This window comes from Scyliorhinus canicula, chromosome 9, assembly GCF_902713615.1.
Source record: "Scyliorhinus canicula chromosome 9, sScyCan1.1, whole genome shotgun sequence".
NCBI classification, from domain to species: domain Eukaryota; kingdom Metazoa; phylum Chordata; class Chondrichthyes; order Carcharhiniformes; family Scyliorhinidae; genus Scyliorhinus; species Scyliorhinus canicula.
The window spans coordinates 86,257,239-86,274,777 of record NC_052154.1 but is presented as its reverse complement, the minus strand read 5'-3'; the positions used below and the strand labels follow the sequence as shown (position 1 = coordinate 86,274,777).

Here is a 17,539-nt window from a genome sequence, read left to right as displayed (position 1 = left end):
CAGGAATTACTGCACTTCCAATGCATATCTGAATACTTTTTAAATGTGATGAGGGTACCTACCACCCTCTGAGGCAATTAGTTTCATATCCCCACCACACTCTGGGTGAAAATATTTCTCCTTGAATTCCCTCTAAGCATGTTACCTTAAATCTATGCCCCCTGGCTATGGCTGAGGGGAATAGGGCCTTCACTCTATCTAACTCACTCGTAATTTTGTACACTCCCATTCATTCTTCCCTCAGCCTCCTCTGTCACAAGGAAAACTCGCAGCCTATTCAATCGTTCCTCATTGTTAAAATCTTTTAGTCCTGGCAACATCCTTGTAAATCTCCTCTATGTCCTTTCGAGTGTGATCACATGCTTCCTGTGGTGTGGTGACCAGAACAGTATGCAGTATTCCATCTGTGGCCTAATTATGTTTTATACAGTTCCTACTCATGTTTTTTTAATTCATTCTTTGGATGTTTGCGTTACTGACTATGCCAACATTTATTGCTCATCCCTAATTACCCTTGAGAAGGTGGTGGTGAGCTCCCTTCTTGAACTGCTGCAGTCCCGGTGATGTAGGTACATCCACAGTGTTGTCAGGGAGGGAGTTCCAGGACGTTGCGCCTGGATAATAACAGTGAAGGAACGGTGATATATTTCCAAGCCAGGATGATGAGTGACTTGGAAGTGAACTTCCAGGTGGTGGTGTTCCCAGGTATCTGCTGCTCATGTCCTTCTAGATGGTAGTGGTCATGTGTTTGGAAGGTGCTGTCTGAGGAACCTTGGTGAGTTACTGCAGTGCATCTTGTAGATGGTACACATGACTGCCACTGTGTGTCGGTGGTAACAACCGTGCTACTTTAACTGTGTATGGACAGACAGATCCAGCCCCAAATCAGGTAAACTATCAAACATGGCGAGAGAATTGAACAACTTCATGGAGCAGATGGTAGCAGTGGCCCCCATCAACCCTGACCATGGAAAGACTGGCGGAGAGGAAAAAGTTACAGATGGACTTTGACCTGTTCTCCACCAGGAAAGCAGTGCACCAGTTCCACAAACACGCGGATCTTTTACAAGCATGGTGACAAAGCCAGCCACCTGCTGGGCCACCAGCTGAGAAAGCGGGCAGCAGGGAGGGAAATAGCCCAGGTAAAGGACAGGAGAGGCAAACCAGCCGCAGCATCAGAACAGATCAATGAAGTCTTTGCAACCTTCTACCGGGAATTGTACACCTCCGAGCCCTGGAGGGGGACTCAAAGATGAAGCAGTTCCTCAATGGATTGGACATGCCGGTGTTGAGGAAGATAAGCGACGGGGCCTGAAATTTTGGAATTGGAATTTTTTACAGAAAATATAAAAATATAACAAGTATAGCAAAAAGCAGTAATATGCAACTAACGGCCCCATAACACCCACAATTCCCCCCATACCGTAACATCACATGTATCACACTCCCCCCACCCCCCCCAAACAAGAGAACTTAACCATAAATTAAAATTAGATAAATCAAATTTAAATAAAATAAGCCAACATAATCAACGCCCCCACCTCCCCAGGTTGCTGCTGCTACTGTCCCAGTACCCTATCGTTGAGCCAGAAAGTCGAGGAAAGGTTGCCACCGTTTAAAGAACCCTTGCACCGATCCTCTCAGGGCGAATTTAACCTTCTCAAGCTTAATGAAGCCCGCCATGTCATTGATCCAGGTCTCCACACTTGGGGGCCTCGCGTCCTTCCACTGTAGCAAAATCCTTCGCCGGGCTACTAGGGACGCAAAGGCCAGCACACCGGCCTCTTTCGCCTCCTGCACTCCCGGCTCTACCCCAACCCCAAAGATCGCGAGTCCCCATCCTGGCTTGACCCTGGATCCCACCACCCTTGACACCGTCCTCGCCACCCCCTTCCAGAACTCCTCCAATGCCGGGCATGCCCAGAACATATGGGCATGGTTCGCTGGACTCCCCGAGCACCTGGCACACCTATCTTCACCCCTAAAGAACCTACTCATCCTCGTCCCAGTCATGTGGGCCCTATGCAGCACCTTGAATTGGATGAGGCTAAGCCGCGCACACGAGGAGGAAGAATTTACCCTCTCCAGGGCATCAGCCCATGTCCCGTCTTCGATCTGTTCCCCCAGTTCCCCCTCCCACTTCGTTTTCAGCTCCTCTACTGACGCCTCTTCCACCTCCTGCATAAGCTTGTAGATATCGGATATCTTCCCCTCCCTGACCCAGACCCCCGAGAGCACCCTGTCACTCACCCCCTTCGCAGGGAGCGCAGGGAATCCCTCCACCTGCTGTCTAGCAAATGCCTTTACCTGCAGATATCTAAACATGTTTCCCAGCAGGAGCCCAAATTTCTCCACCAACTCCCCCAGGCTCGCAAACCTTCCGTCGATAAACAGGTCCTTCAGCTGTCTAATGCCCGCTCTATACCATCCCTGAAATCCCCCATCCATGTTCCCCGGGACGAACCTATGGTTCCCCCTTAACGGAGCCTCCATCGAGCCCCCCACTTCTCCCCTATGTCGCCTCCACTGCCCCCAAATCTTGAGGGTAGCCGCCACCACCGGACTCGTGGTATACCTCGTGGGAGGGAGCGGCCACGGCGCCGTTACCAGGGCCCCCAGGCTTGTTTCCCCACAGGGCGCTCTCTCCATCCGTTTCCATGCTGCCCCCTCCCCCTCCATCACCCACTTACGCACCATCGACACATTGGCCGCCCAGTAGTACCCCGAGAGGTTGGGCAACGCCAGCCCCCCCCCATCCCTACTCCGCTCCAAGAAGACCCTCTTCACCCTCGGGGTGCCATGCGCCCAAACAAATCCCATGATGCTGCTGGTCACCCTTTTAAAAAAGGCCCTAGGGATAAAGATGGGCAAGCACTGGAAGAGGAACAAGAGCCTCGGGAGAACCGTCATTTTGACGGATTGCACTCTGCCCGCCAGCGATAGCGGCACCATGTCCCACCTTTTAAATTCCTCCTCCATCTGTTCCACTAGTCTGGTGAAGTTAAGCTTATGAAGAGCCCCCCAACTCCTGGCCACCTGCACCCCCAGGTACCTGAAACTCTTCACTGCCCTCCTGAAGGGGAGCCTCCCAATTCCCTCCTCCTGATCTCCCAGGTGTACTACAAATACCTCGCTCTTTCCTAAGTTCAGCTTATAGCCCGAGAAGCCCCCAAATTCCGCTAACAGTTCCATCACCCCCGGCATTCCCCCCTTTGGGTCCGCCACATATAACAGCAGGTCGTCCGCATACAGCGATACCCGGTGCTCCTCTCCCCCCCCCCCCCCCCCCCACCCCCCCCCCCCCCGCACCAGACCCCTCCACTTCCCTGACTCCCTCAACGCCATGGCCAGCGGTTCAATCGCCAGTGCAAAGAGCAGGGGGGACAGGGGACACCCCTGCCTGGTCCCACGATAAAGCCTAAAATACTCCGATCTCCTTCCATTTGTGACTACACTCGCCTTCGGCGCCGCGTAAAGCAGCCTCACCCATTTGATGAATCCCTCCCCAAATCCAAACCTCTCCAGCACCTCCCACAGGTACCCCCACTCAACTCTATCAAACGCCTTCTCTGCATCCAGCGCCACCACTATCTCCGCCTCCCCCTCCACTGCCGGCATCATGATAACATTGAGCAGTCTCCGCACATTCGTGTTGAGCTGCCGCCCCTTGACAAACCCTGTCTGATCTTCATGAATTACCTCTGGCACACAATCCTCTATCCTGGTAGCCAGGATCTTCGCCAGCAACTTAGCGTCTACGTTAAGGAGCGAGATAGGCCTATATGATCCGCACTGCAAGGGGTCCTTATCCCGTTTTAGGATCAAAGAGATCAGTGCCCGCGACATCGTCGGGGGCAAAGCCCCCCCCTCCCACGCCTCATTGACCCATCTCACTCTTTAACGCCAATGCTAAGATCCTGGCGAAGGCCCTGACGAGGCAGCTGGAGAGATGCGGAGATGTGTGCTGGTAGTCGCAAAAGATCAGATGGACTTTGTCAAGGGCAGGCAGCTAATAGTGAACATCAGGTCCCTGTTGAACGTGATCATGATCCCATCTGGAGGGAGAACACCAGAAGTGATCATCCCCCTGGATGCAGGAAAGGCCTTCGACAGGGGCGAATGGAAGTAGCTCATTGAGGTACTGGAACAGTTTGGGTTTGGGCCAGGGTTCACCTCCTGGGTGGAACTACTGTACAGCACTCCCATGACGAGTGTATGGACAAACACCACCAGCCCTGGGTACTTCTGACTGCACAGTGGTACGGTGCATGGATGCCCACTGTCCCTGATACTGTTTACCCTGGCGATCCAGCCACTGGTGATCACCCTTAGAGCGGAGAAGGGATGGAGAAGTATCCAAAGGGGAGACGGAGCATAGAGACTCACTAAATGCGCATGACCTGCTTCTCTACATCTCGAACCCCCTGGCCAGCCTGGAAGGAATAATAAAACTCCTGAAAGATTTCGGAACCTTCTCAGGTGACAAAACGTAGCCTGAGTAAGGGCAAAATCTTCCCTGTAAACCCTCGGGGGGGAGGAGCAGAGCTGGAGGGACTGTTGTTCAAACTGGCCCAGACCAAATTTCGCTACCTGGGGATCCAAATAGCCCATGACTGCACACACATCGGCAAGTGGAACCTGATGAGTCTTCTTGAGGAAGTCAAAAAGGACCTGCAGAGGTGGGGCTCACTCCCAGTGCTGCCCTGGTTCCTCTTTCTGTTCAGATCCCTCCTGATCTACATCCCCAAGGCCTTTTCAACACAGTTGATAAACTAATCATGGCGTTAGTTTGGGGGGGGGGGGGGGGGGGGGGGGGGGAAGAGCCCCAGGATTAGGCAGACGGCCATGTAAAGGATGAGGAATGTGTGAGGTCCGGTCCTCAAAAACCTCCAGTTCTACCACTGGGCGGCCACCGCAGAAAGAGTGCAGGGATGGGTCAAGGAACTGGGAGTGGAGTGGGTGAGGATGGAGGAAAGTTGCCGTGTAGGGACATCCCTCCGAACGTTAGCCACGACCGTACTCCCACCACGCCCCCCCCCCCCCCCCCCCCCCCCCCCCCCCTCCGACCTAAGGTACATACAGGCCAAAAACGTCCTCCCCAAGGAAACAACAATGTACCCGCAGATTCCAGGACATTCACTGTTAGAAAGACTACTGAAAGCAGGTGACCTCGGGAAGGGAAACTGTATGGACATGTATGAAGAGGTGCGCTCAACCCTGGACAAGGCAAAGAAAAAGTGGGCGGAAGAACTAGGTAGAGAGATAGGAGGTGAACTCTAGATCCAAGCATGCACAGGGCAAAATTCACCTCCACGTGTGCAGGACTGAGCCTATCGCAGCTAAAGGTGATGCACACAGCACACCCAACTAGAATACAAAAGAGTGGGTTCTGTACCGAGGTGGAGGAGAAATGCGAGACCCAGCCAACCACACCATTATGTTTTGGATGTGCCCCAGATTTGTCGGTTACTGGACATCCTTCCTTTGAGGCCATGTCCAGGGTTGTGGGAGTGAGGATGGAGCCGTGCTCACTCGTGGCGGTTTTCAGGGTCTCGGAGCAGCCAGAGCTCTTCATGAGGAGGGTGACTGACGCCCTATTCTTTGCCTCCCTGATCGCCCTTTGGAGACTCCTGCTCAGCTGGCGACCGGCAACACCACCGACAGCTGCAGACTGGCTATCCGATCTAGCAGACTTTCTCAGGCTGCAGAGATAAAGTTCACCATCCCTGGGTCGGAAGAAGGATTTTACAGAGCGTGGAAGCCAACTTGTTTCAAGACCTGTTTGTGACCAGCACCCACTAAAGTAGCTTGGGGGGGGGGGGTACAGAGCAAGTCACGGAATACAGAAGAGAAAGAAAGGGTGGGGCAGGGGGAGGGATGCACCCAAGAGAAACACTGGAGACAGGCAGAAGGGAGGGAATCTGTAAGAGTCTGGTTTGCTGCCAAATGAATGCCTGAACCACAATGTACATAAACCACTGTAAACCACTGTAATACATGCTTTGGCCAAGTCTGCCAATGTAAAATCTGAAAGAAAAATATTTTCCTTCAGTGGGGGGGGGGGGGGGATTGCTACAGTTGTCGGTTGGAACTTCTTTTGTTGAAATATGTGTTGGTCTTGTTTGGCCCTGAGAATTTGTGATATAAAATGTTGAAAGCTCAATAAAAATATATTTTTAAAAAACCTCCTAGAATCCAAGCATTCATTGTCCGCTCCCTTGCCTTGCGCACACTCCCCATTTATTTTGCCTCATACTTCTCGGGATTGAACTCCATTTGCCACAGTTCTGGTCACCTGATCAGTTCATTGATATCAGTTGTTCGGCAGAACTTTAGGGCGGGTCCATAAAATCCTTTCTTCTTCCACTATCAATCACATGGCCAATTTTTGAATGGTCAAAAAATTCACTTCGCAATCATTTCCATCATTGTCCCTGGAGAGATGTGTTTCTAAATTGTCTGCAGAATAATCAGGCTGAAACCTGAAACAAAGCGGCAATGCCCCTCACGCGCCAAAGTGACTTAAAATAAAGGGCACGTTTAAGTCCAGTAACATAACAATCTACATAACGAAACCACATCACATGGGTGAATGGAGTGTCATGGTCACAGGATTTTCAACAAAGACTCCTGAGGGAATGTGTGATTAGGAAATCTCTAACAAGCTTCAAGAGGTTGAAAAGTCTTGTGGGTTACACTTACTATTCCAATTTAGATCAGAAAAACAACACTGTTATTACCACCCCTTTGGGGGCCATGGATTGTGCTCTAAACAATTCTCCCCTTACACAGCTGAGTAAGAACACGCCGGTATTTGGAGTGGGGTTTACTCTTAACAAGGGGGAACTGCTCTCTATAAAAACCCTGACCTGCGTGGCCCTTCAGAGAGCGGAGTTGTAGTTTTGTTATTTGTGTATTGAGTAATAAACCAGTTGTTCCTTTCTACCTTACCGTTTTCTCCTGTTGTCTCTCCCGTCGGGTTCTACACCTGTAATGACTTGTCTTGCTCTGATAGGCTACTATTGGGAAAAGACCCCCACTGTGTCCCAGAACAACTCCATAGGAGACAGTTGAAACCTTCAACAGCTGGCAATCGAACCTGAGACCCTGCCGCTGTGAAGCCATAGTGCTAACCACTATGCTAATGTGCTGCCCTGGTTATTCACGCAACAACTAGGCATCAGAGTGAGAGAGTCCGAAGACCAGCGGGCTTCAGTCAGGTTAAAGCAGAATGCGCTGATTCAGTCAATTAGGTTTAAGCAGTTGGGTCAGTTCCATTACCAATGTTTGACCATGTGTTTCTACCGAGTCGGTGTGACTTCACATTGTTTCTCTCCTCTTTTTCCTGAAGATTTCAGCCTTCTTGGAGTACTCGCCACTGTGGATTCTCTGTGTGTCCATTTGGAAGAGCTACATAGTAAACTGCAGTACAGACAGCGGGTCAGATATATGGTAAGTGGTGCTTTTCACACCCTGGCACGCACACTGCCGAGGCTTCCAAAGACTAGCCTCTAAATTCTCCAGCTGAGGAGACGTTCAAATCCATAGGCCTCCTATGGAATTACATCCCTTTTGCTTAACCCCTCCCTAACCTTTTCCCCTCATTTTAATGGCTCTAATTCTCGCAAGGTACAGTTCCAACAGCCTTCCCTACCTAATATGGTGTCCACCATTCTCTCAATGTTGGCAGGTCATTTGAACGTGGGGTGGGTGGGGGATCATCAAAGTTGAACTGGGTGGGGGGGGAGGGGGGTTGGCGGCACAGTGGTTAGCACGGCTGCCTCATGACGCTGAAGACCCAGGTTCGATTCTGGCCCTTGGTCACTGTCCGTGTGGAGTTTGCACATTCTCCCCGTGTCTGCGAGCTGTGCAGGGTAATTGGATTGGCCATGCTAAATTGCCCCTTAATTAGAAAAAATTAAGAATTGGATACTCTAAATTTATTTTTTTAAAAATCAAAAGTTGAACTTGGTCTTGAACTCCCAATGTCTGGACAAGCGTACTTTCCAGCTGAGATAGATTGGGGGGGTGAGGTTCACTTCATCTTTACCTGTCTGCCATGTTGGGGTGAGAGCGAAAGAATTTGTTTCCCTGGACTGACACTTATTGGCGGTTTTGAGGGTTGAAAGCTGGCATATTTCCGCTGGCCAACATTCTCGCTTCTCACTGTGATGCGGGAGGTTCAGGGATCCTGTTTGTTTTCTGTTCAGCGAAAAGGCAGGTTTTATGCGGATGTAAGTTGGGTGTTTAAGATTCTACAGTTTTGGGATGAATTCTGAGAATTGGATCCCAGTTAATGACAGGGGATTCCCAATAACGGCCCATGACGAGGAAATGCACTAGGAGACAGTTGCCCAGAGCAAGTGTTAGTCGGGCACAAATGAATGTTGGTGTAAAACAACTGGGAACTCAGGTACCCAGTTGGAGGATTAAGGTTTCTCTGAGGTGATAGATCTCGGGCTCGGGATAACAACAGTTCTGTCCTGAGAAGAATTGGAAAATGAAAGCAAAGGCTTGCATGCAGGTTTATGGCTTATTGTGTTTTTTTAACAGAAGGATTACTTCCCAGTTAACTATGCTGTGAAGGTCCACTATGAAGATATTTATAGAACAATAAATGTTACTCGCATGGTAAGTTTGAATGCAACAAGTTCATTTTTTGTCTCTCCCAGATCCTGCTTTTCCAAGGGTTTCTCTGGGGCATGAGTCCTTTACTGCTGAAGAGGAGGCTAACCAGTCCTTCTGTTTCTGAAGGGCACACAAGTTGTGTTCAGGATGGCTCCCTTTTCTTCCCTTTATCAACTAACCTCCACGCACATAGACAACACCACTATTATTTCTTGTGAAAAATTACCCTCATTTAATTCTGTGACAAGAATGTGTGGGGAGACGGTGGTAGTGTAATGTCACTGGGTTAGTAATCTAGGGGCCCAGGGTTCAAATCCAACTGTGGCTGCTGGTGCAAATTAGATCATAGGATTTACAGTGCAGAAGTAGGCCATTCGGCCCATCGAGTCTGCACCGGCTCTTGGAAAGAGCACCCTACCCAAGGTCAACACCTCCACCCTATCCCAATAACCCAGTAACCCCACCCAACACTAAGGGCAATTTTGGACACTAAGGGCAATTTATCATGGCCAATCCACCTAACCTGCACATCTCTGGACTGTGGGAAGAAACCGGAGCACCCGGAGGAAACCCACGCACACACGGGGAGGATGTGCAGACTCCGCACAAACAGTGATCCAAGCCGTAATCGAACCTGGGACCCTGGAGCTGTGAAGCCATTGTGCTATCCACAATGCTACCGTGCTGCCCTAGAATTAAATTCTATTAATGAAATAAAACGCTCTGGAATTGAAAACTAGTCTCCGTAATGGCCACCCTCCAGGACAACTGTCATTGATTATTGTAAAAAAAAACATCTGGTTCACTCATTTCATTTTAAGGAAAGGAAATCTGCCGTTTTTACCTGGTCTGGCCTACATGTTATTCCAGATCCACAGCAACGTGGCTGATTCTGAACTGCTCGCTGAAATGGCCAGGCAAATCACTCAGTTCCTGGGCAACTGAGGATGGGCAGCAAATACTGACCTTGCCAGGGATGCCTACATCCCATAAAAGCAGAAAGTATTGGATCGCTCCGTTCTCTTCCGAAGACTATTGTCGTGAGAGTGGGGAGCTGACAGTTTGGGATTGGGTATAGAATGAAGAGAGACTGGGATTTATCAAACTCAGCACAGCGCAAAGCCAATGAAGTGCTGTCACTGCTATAAACGCAGGAACATTGTGGCCAATTTGCACACAGTGTGGTTTGCTTTATTAAAGTATAAAAATACTTAACCGACAGGAGTGTTCCATGGACCCCGCTAGCTGGAGGTCTTGCAGGGTAGCCTGACCTGTTTAAGCTGTATCCAGCCAGTTTCTTGAACTTCAACATTGATATGCCCCTTCCCAGTGTTCAGGAAACATTACTTAATTTCTGAACAGATCCACACCTACCAGCACTGGGGTTAATTAACATGGCGTGATCAGGAATGGCACTCAAATCACTGAGTGACAAGCAGAAAATACGCAGTAGGTTAGTCATTACCTGTTGAAGGATTTGGCCCATAACATCTTAGAATTTAGTGACATCTTAGAATTTACAGTACAGAAAGAGGCCATTCGGCCCATCAAGTCTGCACCAGCTCTTGGAAAGAGCACCCTACCCAAGTACACACCTCCATCCCATCCCTGTAACCCAGTAACTCCACCCAACACTAGGGGCAGTTTTGGACACTAAGGGCAATTTATCATGGCCAATCCACCTAACCTGCAAATCTTTGGGCTGTGGGAGGAAACTGGAGCACCCGGAGGAAACCCACGCACACACAGGGAGAACATGCAGACTCCACACAGACAGTGACCCAAGCTGGAATCGAACCTGGGACCCTGGAGCTGTGAAGCAGTTGTGCTAACCACTATGCTACCGTGCTGCACAAGAGTCCAACCCTGAGCCCAAGACAGCTGCTCAATGACTTGCTGTGTAGTTACACCATTGCCTACATTTGTTTGAGAGAAAAATACAGGTTATTGATTCAGGTGGAAATGTCAGAACTTTTGTCAGAACTTTAATCCAGCATCTCCAGTGTTCACTTAAAAAGCAAAGCAGCCTGAGAATATCAAGTTCATGCAATGCACCATGTAGATGGCACACACGGCTGCCACTGTATGTCAGTGGTTGGAGGGATTGAATGTTTGTGGAAGGGGGAGCAATCAAGCAGGCTGCTTTGTCCTTGAATGGTGTTGAGCTTCTTTAGTGTGGTTGGAGCTGCACTACAGGAACTCACCAAGGTTCCTTAGACAGCACCTTCCAAACCCATGACCACTACCATCTCGATGGACAAGAGCAGCAGATACCTGGAAACACCAGCACCTGGGAGGTTCCCCTCCCAGCTACTCACCACCCGACTTGGAAATATATTGTCATTCCTTCACTACCGCTGGGTCATAATTCCGGCACTCCCTCTCCAACAGCATTGTGGGTGTACCTAGACTGCAGAGGTTGTAGAAAGCATCTCACCACCACCCTCTCGAGGGCAACTAGTGATGGGCAGCGATGCCCACATCCCACGAATGAATAAAAATAAACATCATCGATAGCAGTAACTTTGTTCTAAGGTTTCTGTATATTTTTGACTTTTTAAAATATACTAATTCCTCGCAAAGCTTTATAGTTGTGGTCCTGAGTGGTGGCATGGTGGAGTAGTGGTCAGCACTGGATGGATGGATGGATTTGTTTATTGCCACGTGTACCGAGGTACAGTGAAAAGTATTGTCTGCAAGCAGCTCAGGCAGAGCAGGGCATGTGTCCAGAAAACAAAGATAAGTAAGTCTCTTAAAATCGGACAAAAAGCGTGTTTGGAAGAAAATTGGCCTTGAATTTGCATATTTGATGCAAAGAACACAGCTGGTGCTTAGGACTTCAAAAAGCTAGGAATGGAGTGACATTTTATATGGGAGATAGTGAAACTACACAGAGCAGGGCAACACATAAATCTTGGTTTGCTTTTTATATTCCTTCTCTTTCTTTTCAAAAAGAGAAGTAATTCTTTCTCAAAGTCTGGGGTACAAATTCATCTGCTGACGTGTATGCAGAGACATTGTAAATCGGTAGCAGAATGATATTGTCACTGGACTCGTAATCCAGCGGCCCGGACTAATGTTCCAGAGACTTGAGTTCAAATTCAGCTGCAGCAGCTGGGGTTTAACTATTACATTTGGAATAAAATATTGGACTCATGGATAACCATCATGAAACTAGCAGTTTGTTGAAAAACAAAAAAGCCAAATGGTTCACTAATGTTCATTAAGGAAGGAAATCTGCCATCCTTAACCAGTCTGGCCTACATGTAACTCCCAATCCACAACAATATTAACTACTCTCTGAAATGATGCTCAATTCAAGGGCAATTAAGGATGGACAATGAATGTGGTACTTGCCAGCGATCCCCACATCATGAAAATGAATATGTTTTTAAAAAATGATATTAGTTAACACTGCTACCAGGGACCAGGGTTCGATTCTGGCCTTGGGTGACTGTCTGTGTGGAATCTGCACATTTTCCCCGTGTCTGTGAGGGCCTCACCCCCACAACCAAAAGATCTGCAGGGTAGGTGGATCGGCCAAGCTAAATTGCCGCTTAATTGGAAATTTAAAAAAATAATAATACCACTTTAAGGTGCATTTGGAGTGGAGGAATGAGTGGATCTGCCCATAACTAACTGTCGGGTTCGATCCACTTTAGCGACTTTACCCATTATGGCCCGTGGCCCTGTCTCTGAAATTTTAATCAGTGCTTCGTCCTCGGATATTCTCTGGCTCCTCCAGCCCCAGCAGAATAATCCACCTCCTGTCACTACCTAGGTGGATTGATTTGAAACAAACCTGTTGGACTTTCACCTGGTGTTGTAAGACTTCTTTTGAGGTGGAGTTTGGGGGAGAGGGAGTGAGAGGGAGCGTCTGAGCTGAGATCACGAGGGTTAAAGAGTAGTTTTACACCACTCCCTCCCAACTTCAACCGGCAGAGCTCCTGGGACGTGACATTCCTGCCCCCCTTTGACTAGGAGCAGCCAGGAGGGTGAGAGAGCTCCCAAAGTCCCAGCCCACACCAGTGCCACTGGATGCCATCTCCTCCTGCCTTGTGTTCCTTGGCTGGGATGATCATTGCACGTGACCTTTGATCCCCTACATGTGACCTTTGATCCTCTACAAGAGATTGAACATCTATGTCAGGGGCCCTCCATTCTATTACTGCCACAGCAATAATCATTAGAATGAATTTAATGAACTAAGTTAATTAATTCAGTGATCAATATCTGAAGCGCTCCTCGAAGGATTTTGACATGATACGGTGCGATTATCAATACGGGCACCAGAAGTCAAACTCCATTGCCAGACTCTCAGTGTTTAAGGCAATAACCTATTGGGAGTTCATTAACCCCCACTGATTGCCCACACTGTTGGATCACTGCAGTCTTGGGAAATACACACAAAATACACTGTAGTTCTGAGGAGGGGCTGAGGTGGTCAAATCTGGTGAAGCCCCTTCAGCCAGGCACTGCAATATGGTGCATCCCAAAATCAGGGTCTGAATAGAGAGCAGGATCCCTCCTCCTCGCTGAGGGAACTGTGAGCTTAGCCCATAGATCGCTCCGCAAATCACCACTGTTTAATCCTTTAAACTGACCCCTCTTCAATTGCTAAATTGTACCTGAAATGGAAGTGAGGGATCCTTCCTCTTGTTGCTTGTCATCTTCATACACATGTTTTTGTCCCTTGGGGGGATAGTTGGAGGGACTGACTATAAATCTGTTTGAACCACATCGGGAGCTCTCCTGTAGCAAACAGGTCCTGAAGTGGGACTCAAAACCTGCCTCAGTGGGGGCAAGGATGGATGGTGATGGTGTTAATTCCACAGCTTGGCATTTGGGATACAAAATAAACCCATTGGACTCCATTTTCCAACCAGTAATGAGATGCTTTTCCGAACATACATAATGCAAACATGACCATCCTAGGCCTACCTTCCAACCTGAGGACCGAATGGCCTCCTCCTCCTATTTTCTATGTTTCTATGTTTTATGAGAGCGATATTTGAGTCCTGGGAGCAAGAAGATAACCAATTTAGCTGCTTTACACCCCAATAGAATCATAATCGCTGCCAGCAGCAGGAAGTGTGGCAGGTGGGGCAACTCAATTGGGTTTGAGGCCAAAAATCAGCATCCTGATGTTGATTTGAAATTTTGGAATTCAGTTCTCTGGACCTTTAAAGGAAGATTGAGTTTCCCAAAAAGAACAATGTCAGGAAGCCATTTTGCACGGATGAGCCATGCAATCTCATTGAAAGGATACCCTGCCGAAATTACCCCCCCCCCCCGCCCCCGCCCCACCAAACTAAATTCCCCACGAGTGAGAAATTCACATGTACGACTGTATATAAGTGGTGTACACCAGACCAGGTAGATCTCCCATGATTAATGCTGAGTTGCCACTGCATTGTCCTCTTTGGTGACTGTCCATAAGACATAGGAGCAGAATTAGACCATTTGGCCCATCGAGTCTGCTCCGCCATTCAATCATGTCTGATATGTTTCTCATCCCCATTCTCCTACCTTCTCCCCATAACCTCTGATCCCCTTATTAATCAACAACCTATCTCTCTCTGCTTAAAGACACTCAGTGATTTGGCCTCCACAGCCTTCTGTGGCAAAATGTTCCAGATTCACCACCCTCCGGCTGAAGAAATTCCTCCTCATCTCTGTTTTAAAGGATCAGCCTGAGGCTATTGCCTCTGGTTCTAGTTTTTCCTATGAGTGGAAACATCCTCTCCATGCCCACTCTATTTAGGCCTCTCAGTAACCTGTAAGTGTCAATCAGATCCCCTTCTTCCTTCTAAACTCCAACGAGTACAGACCCAGAGTCGTCAACCGATCCTCATGCGACTAGTTCTTCATTCCAGGGATCATTCTTGTTAACCTTCTCTGGAACCTTTCCAAGGCCAGCACATCTTTCCTTAGATACGGGGCTCAAAACTGCTTACAATACTCCAAATGAAGTCTGACCAGAGCCTTATACAGCTTCAGAAGTGCATCCCTGCTCTTGTATTCTAGCCCTCTCAACATAAATGCTAACATTGCATTTGCCTTCCTAACTGCGGACTGATCCTGCATGTTAACCTTAAGAGAATCTTGAACTAGGACTCCTAAGTCCCTTTGTGCGTCTGATTTCCTAAGCCTTTTCCCATTTAGAAAATAGCCTATGCCTCCATTCTTCCTTCCAAAGTGCATAACCACACACTTATCCACATTGTATTCCATCTGCCACTATTTTTCACACACTCCGAGCCTATCCAAGTCCTTCTGTAGCCTGAAGTATTGAAGTCCTTCCTCAATACAACCTGTCTGTACATGCCGGGCCTAAGATTCAGAGCAGGTGGTGGCAGAGCAAGTCGCGCAGAAGATGATCAAGCAGGGACTAATGGGTACGGTGGAGCAGTGTCTGGGCAAAGGTGGAAGGGATAATACAGGTTGCCAGGCAATCTTCGAAGGTCTGGGAGGTATCGGTGGGAACCGCAACTTCCTGCCCCCCCCCCCCCACTGCAAGAATTGGCGAGCTTCAACATTTAATGAGTAGTACAGCGCAAGGTCATGCATGGTCAGGTTCCCCACCACCCCCAACCAGTGGGAATCACTCCCACCTCCGCACCCGTCACTAAACTGAGTGGATGATTTCACCCGTGGAATCGTTGCAGCACTGAAGGTGACCATTTGTCCCATTATGTCTGCGCAAGGAAACTTTGGGCTTTTCTATTTCCTCCCTGGCTGTCCTAAACTTTTCACTTATTCTGTTTGACACAAAACGTCCCTGGAAACTAAGCCACGAGGTGCGTGCATGTGTGAGGTAGTTGGGAAATTCGAATGAATTTGCAGGTCTGGATATACATCACTCGATTTACATCCAAACTTTCTTTTTTCATTTTGCACAGCAAAACCAAAATTTTACTGAAATGAACCTGAAATTGTTATGGGTTTATATCAATTCTCAAGTCCTAGAGACAGTCCTCGAAGTCCTCCCAAAAAGACACCCGTCCAGAACTTACGTGGAGGATATTTCCACGCTCTTCAGTTATTTGAGGATGAATGTGGAAGAAATGGTAAGTTTTGCTTAGGTAAAAAGGCGACCTGTGATAGGCTGTAATATATGAACAAAAACAGCAAAATGATACTTGCATGAGAGGCGCAGCATCTTGTACCCTCTCTAAACCTGAACTTGTTTTGGACAGGTTCAGGTTTAGAGAGGGTACAAGATGCTCCACCTGTCATGTAAGGGCATAACCTCACTTTTCCACATTGTATTCCAACTGCCACTTCTTTTCCCACTCTCAATCCTAGGCCAGGTAAGAGAGAGCACAAGATGGGCAAACTGGGTGATGAATGTGCCAATTGTTATATATTATATTTCATATTTGTGGCAGTAATGTTATTAAAAACCCTGGTTTAAAATACATGCAGTGCATCTACTAAAACTACAATTAAAGAGTTGTAAAAGGTGAGGTAATGATTGATTCAAACCACTTGGTTATAGATAAAGGGCTAATGGAATTGTGTTTTGATTGCTGGAGATTCCCTGGAGTGTAGATAATTTATGAGGAGTGGTGGAACTGTGTGGGATACAGATAATGTAATTAATGGGAGGAGCCAAGTCTGTCTGTGGTTTTGCAGTCTGTTACAGGATTTTATGTTGGACAGCAGGTTTTGCTAAAATGTGTGAGATTGAACAGAAGTGTCTGACAAGAAGAAGTTTACTGGATCTGCTCTTGAAAGGGCCTCTCTTGAAAAGTATCTACAAAGAAGGCCGCAAGTAAGCTGGTTGTATTAACTTTATTCATGTGTGGCATTTGAACTATATCTTGGGTTGCTTAATTGGAATTAGTGGCAGATGTAGATGGTAAGTTCAAGTTTCTCCTTTCATTTAAAAACTGTTTAACTGATATGTGTAATGCTATTTATTTGATGTTAAGGTGGTTAACATTGATTTAATTTTGTATTCGCCTACAATGTGGCTAGTCTAGTACAGTTTCTGGTCAATGGTAACCCCCAGGATGTTGATAGTGGAGGATTAAGTAATGGTAATACCATTAAATGGCATGGGGAGATGGTTAGATTCTCTTGTAGATATTCATTGCCTGCACAGCACTTGTATTGGGTGAATGTTACTTGCCACTTGTCAGCCCAAGCCCATATGTTGTCAGATTGAGCTGCATATGGACTGGTTCAGCATCTGGAGAGTTGTGAATGGTGATGAACGTTGTCCAATCATTAGCTAACATCCCCACTGCTAGCCTTATGATATTGGCCACTCATCCACTTGCTTTCAACCTCCACTCCCTCCATCAACAGCGTACCATGTACTACCTACAAAATGCACCGTATTAACTTGCCAAGGCTTCTTCAGTTGCATGTCCAAAACACGCATGACAATAAACAACGTTGAGTTTAAAAAGACCAAAATTTGCTTGTGCTTATAGAAAAGTTATATCCCAGAACGCAAGATTATTTCATTGGAGTTTATTATTACAATAGTTCAATGCTAAAAGTGTACAAATTCCCAGAAAGGATAATGTTATAGTGCATGCTTTGCATGGGTTTAAGGACTGTCTTGTTACATAGATACATAGAATTTACAGTGCAGAAGGAGGCCATTCGGCCCATCGAGTCTGCACCGGCTCCTGGAAAGAGCATCCCACCCAAGGTCAACACCTCGACCCTATCCCCATAACCCCGTAGCCCCACCCAACACGAAGGGCAATTTTGGTCACTAAGGGCAATTTAGCATGGCCAATCCACCTAACCTGCACATCTTTGGGCTGTGGGACGAAACTGGAGTACCCGGAGGAAACCTACGCACACACGGGGAGGATGTGCAGACTCCGCACAGATAGTGACCCAAGCCGGAATCGAACCTGGGACCCTGGAGCTGTGAAGCGATTGTGCT

At 47.9% G+C, this 17,539-nt stretch overlaps 1 protein-coding gene across 3 annotated transcripts in view; it reads left to right on the top strand.

Annotated features, from left to right (window-relative positions):
- The window catches only part of il34 (interleukin 34), a 55,006-nt gene that overhangs the window by 32,630 nt on the left and 4,837 nt on the right, over positions 1–17,539 (top strand). For all 3 annotated transcript variants that reach the window (XM_038807104.1, XM_038807103.1, XM_038807105.1), the window contains exons 3-5: positions 7,352–7,452; positions 8,554–8,631; positions 15,531–15,698. In XM_038807104.1, coding sequence (XP_038663032.1) covers positions 7,352–7,452; positions 8,554–8,631; positions 15,531–15,698 — 347 coding nt within the window. The remainder of the gene's footprint in view (positions 1–7,351; positions 7,453–8,553; positions 8,632–15,530; positions 15,699–17,539) is intronic.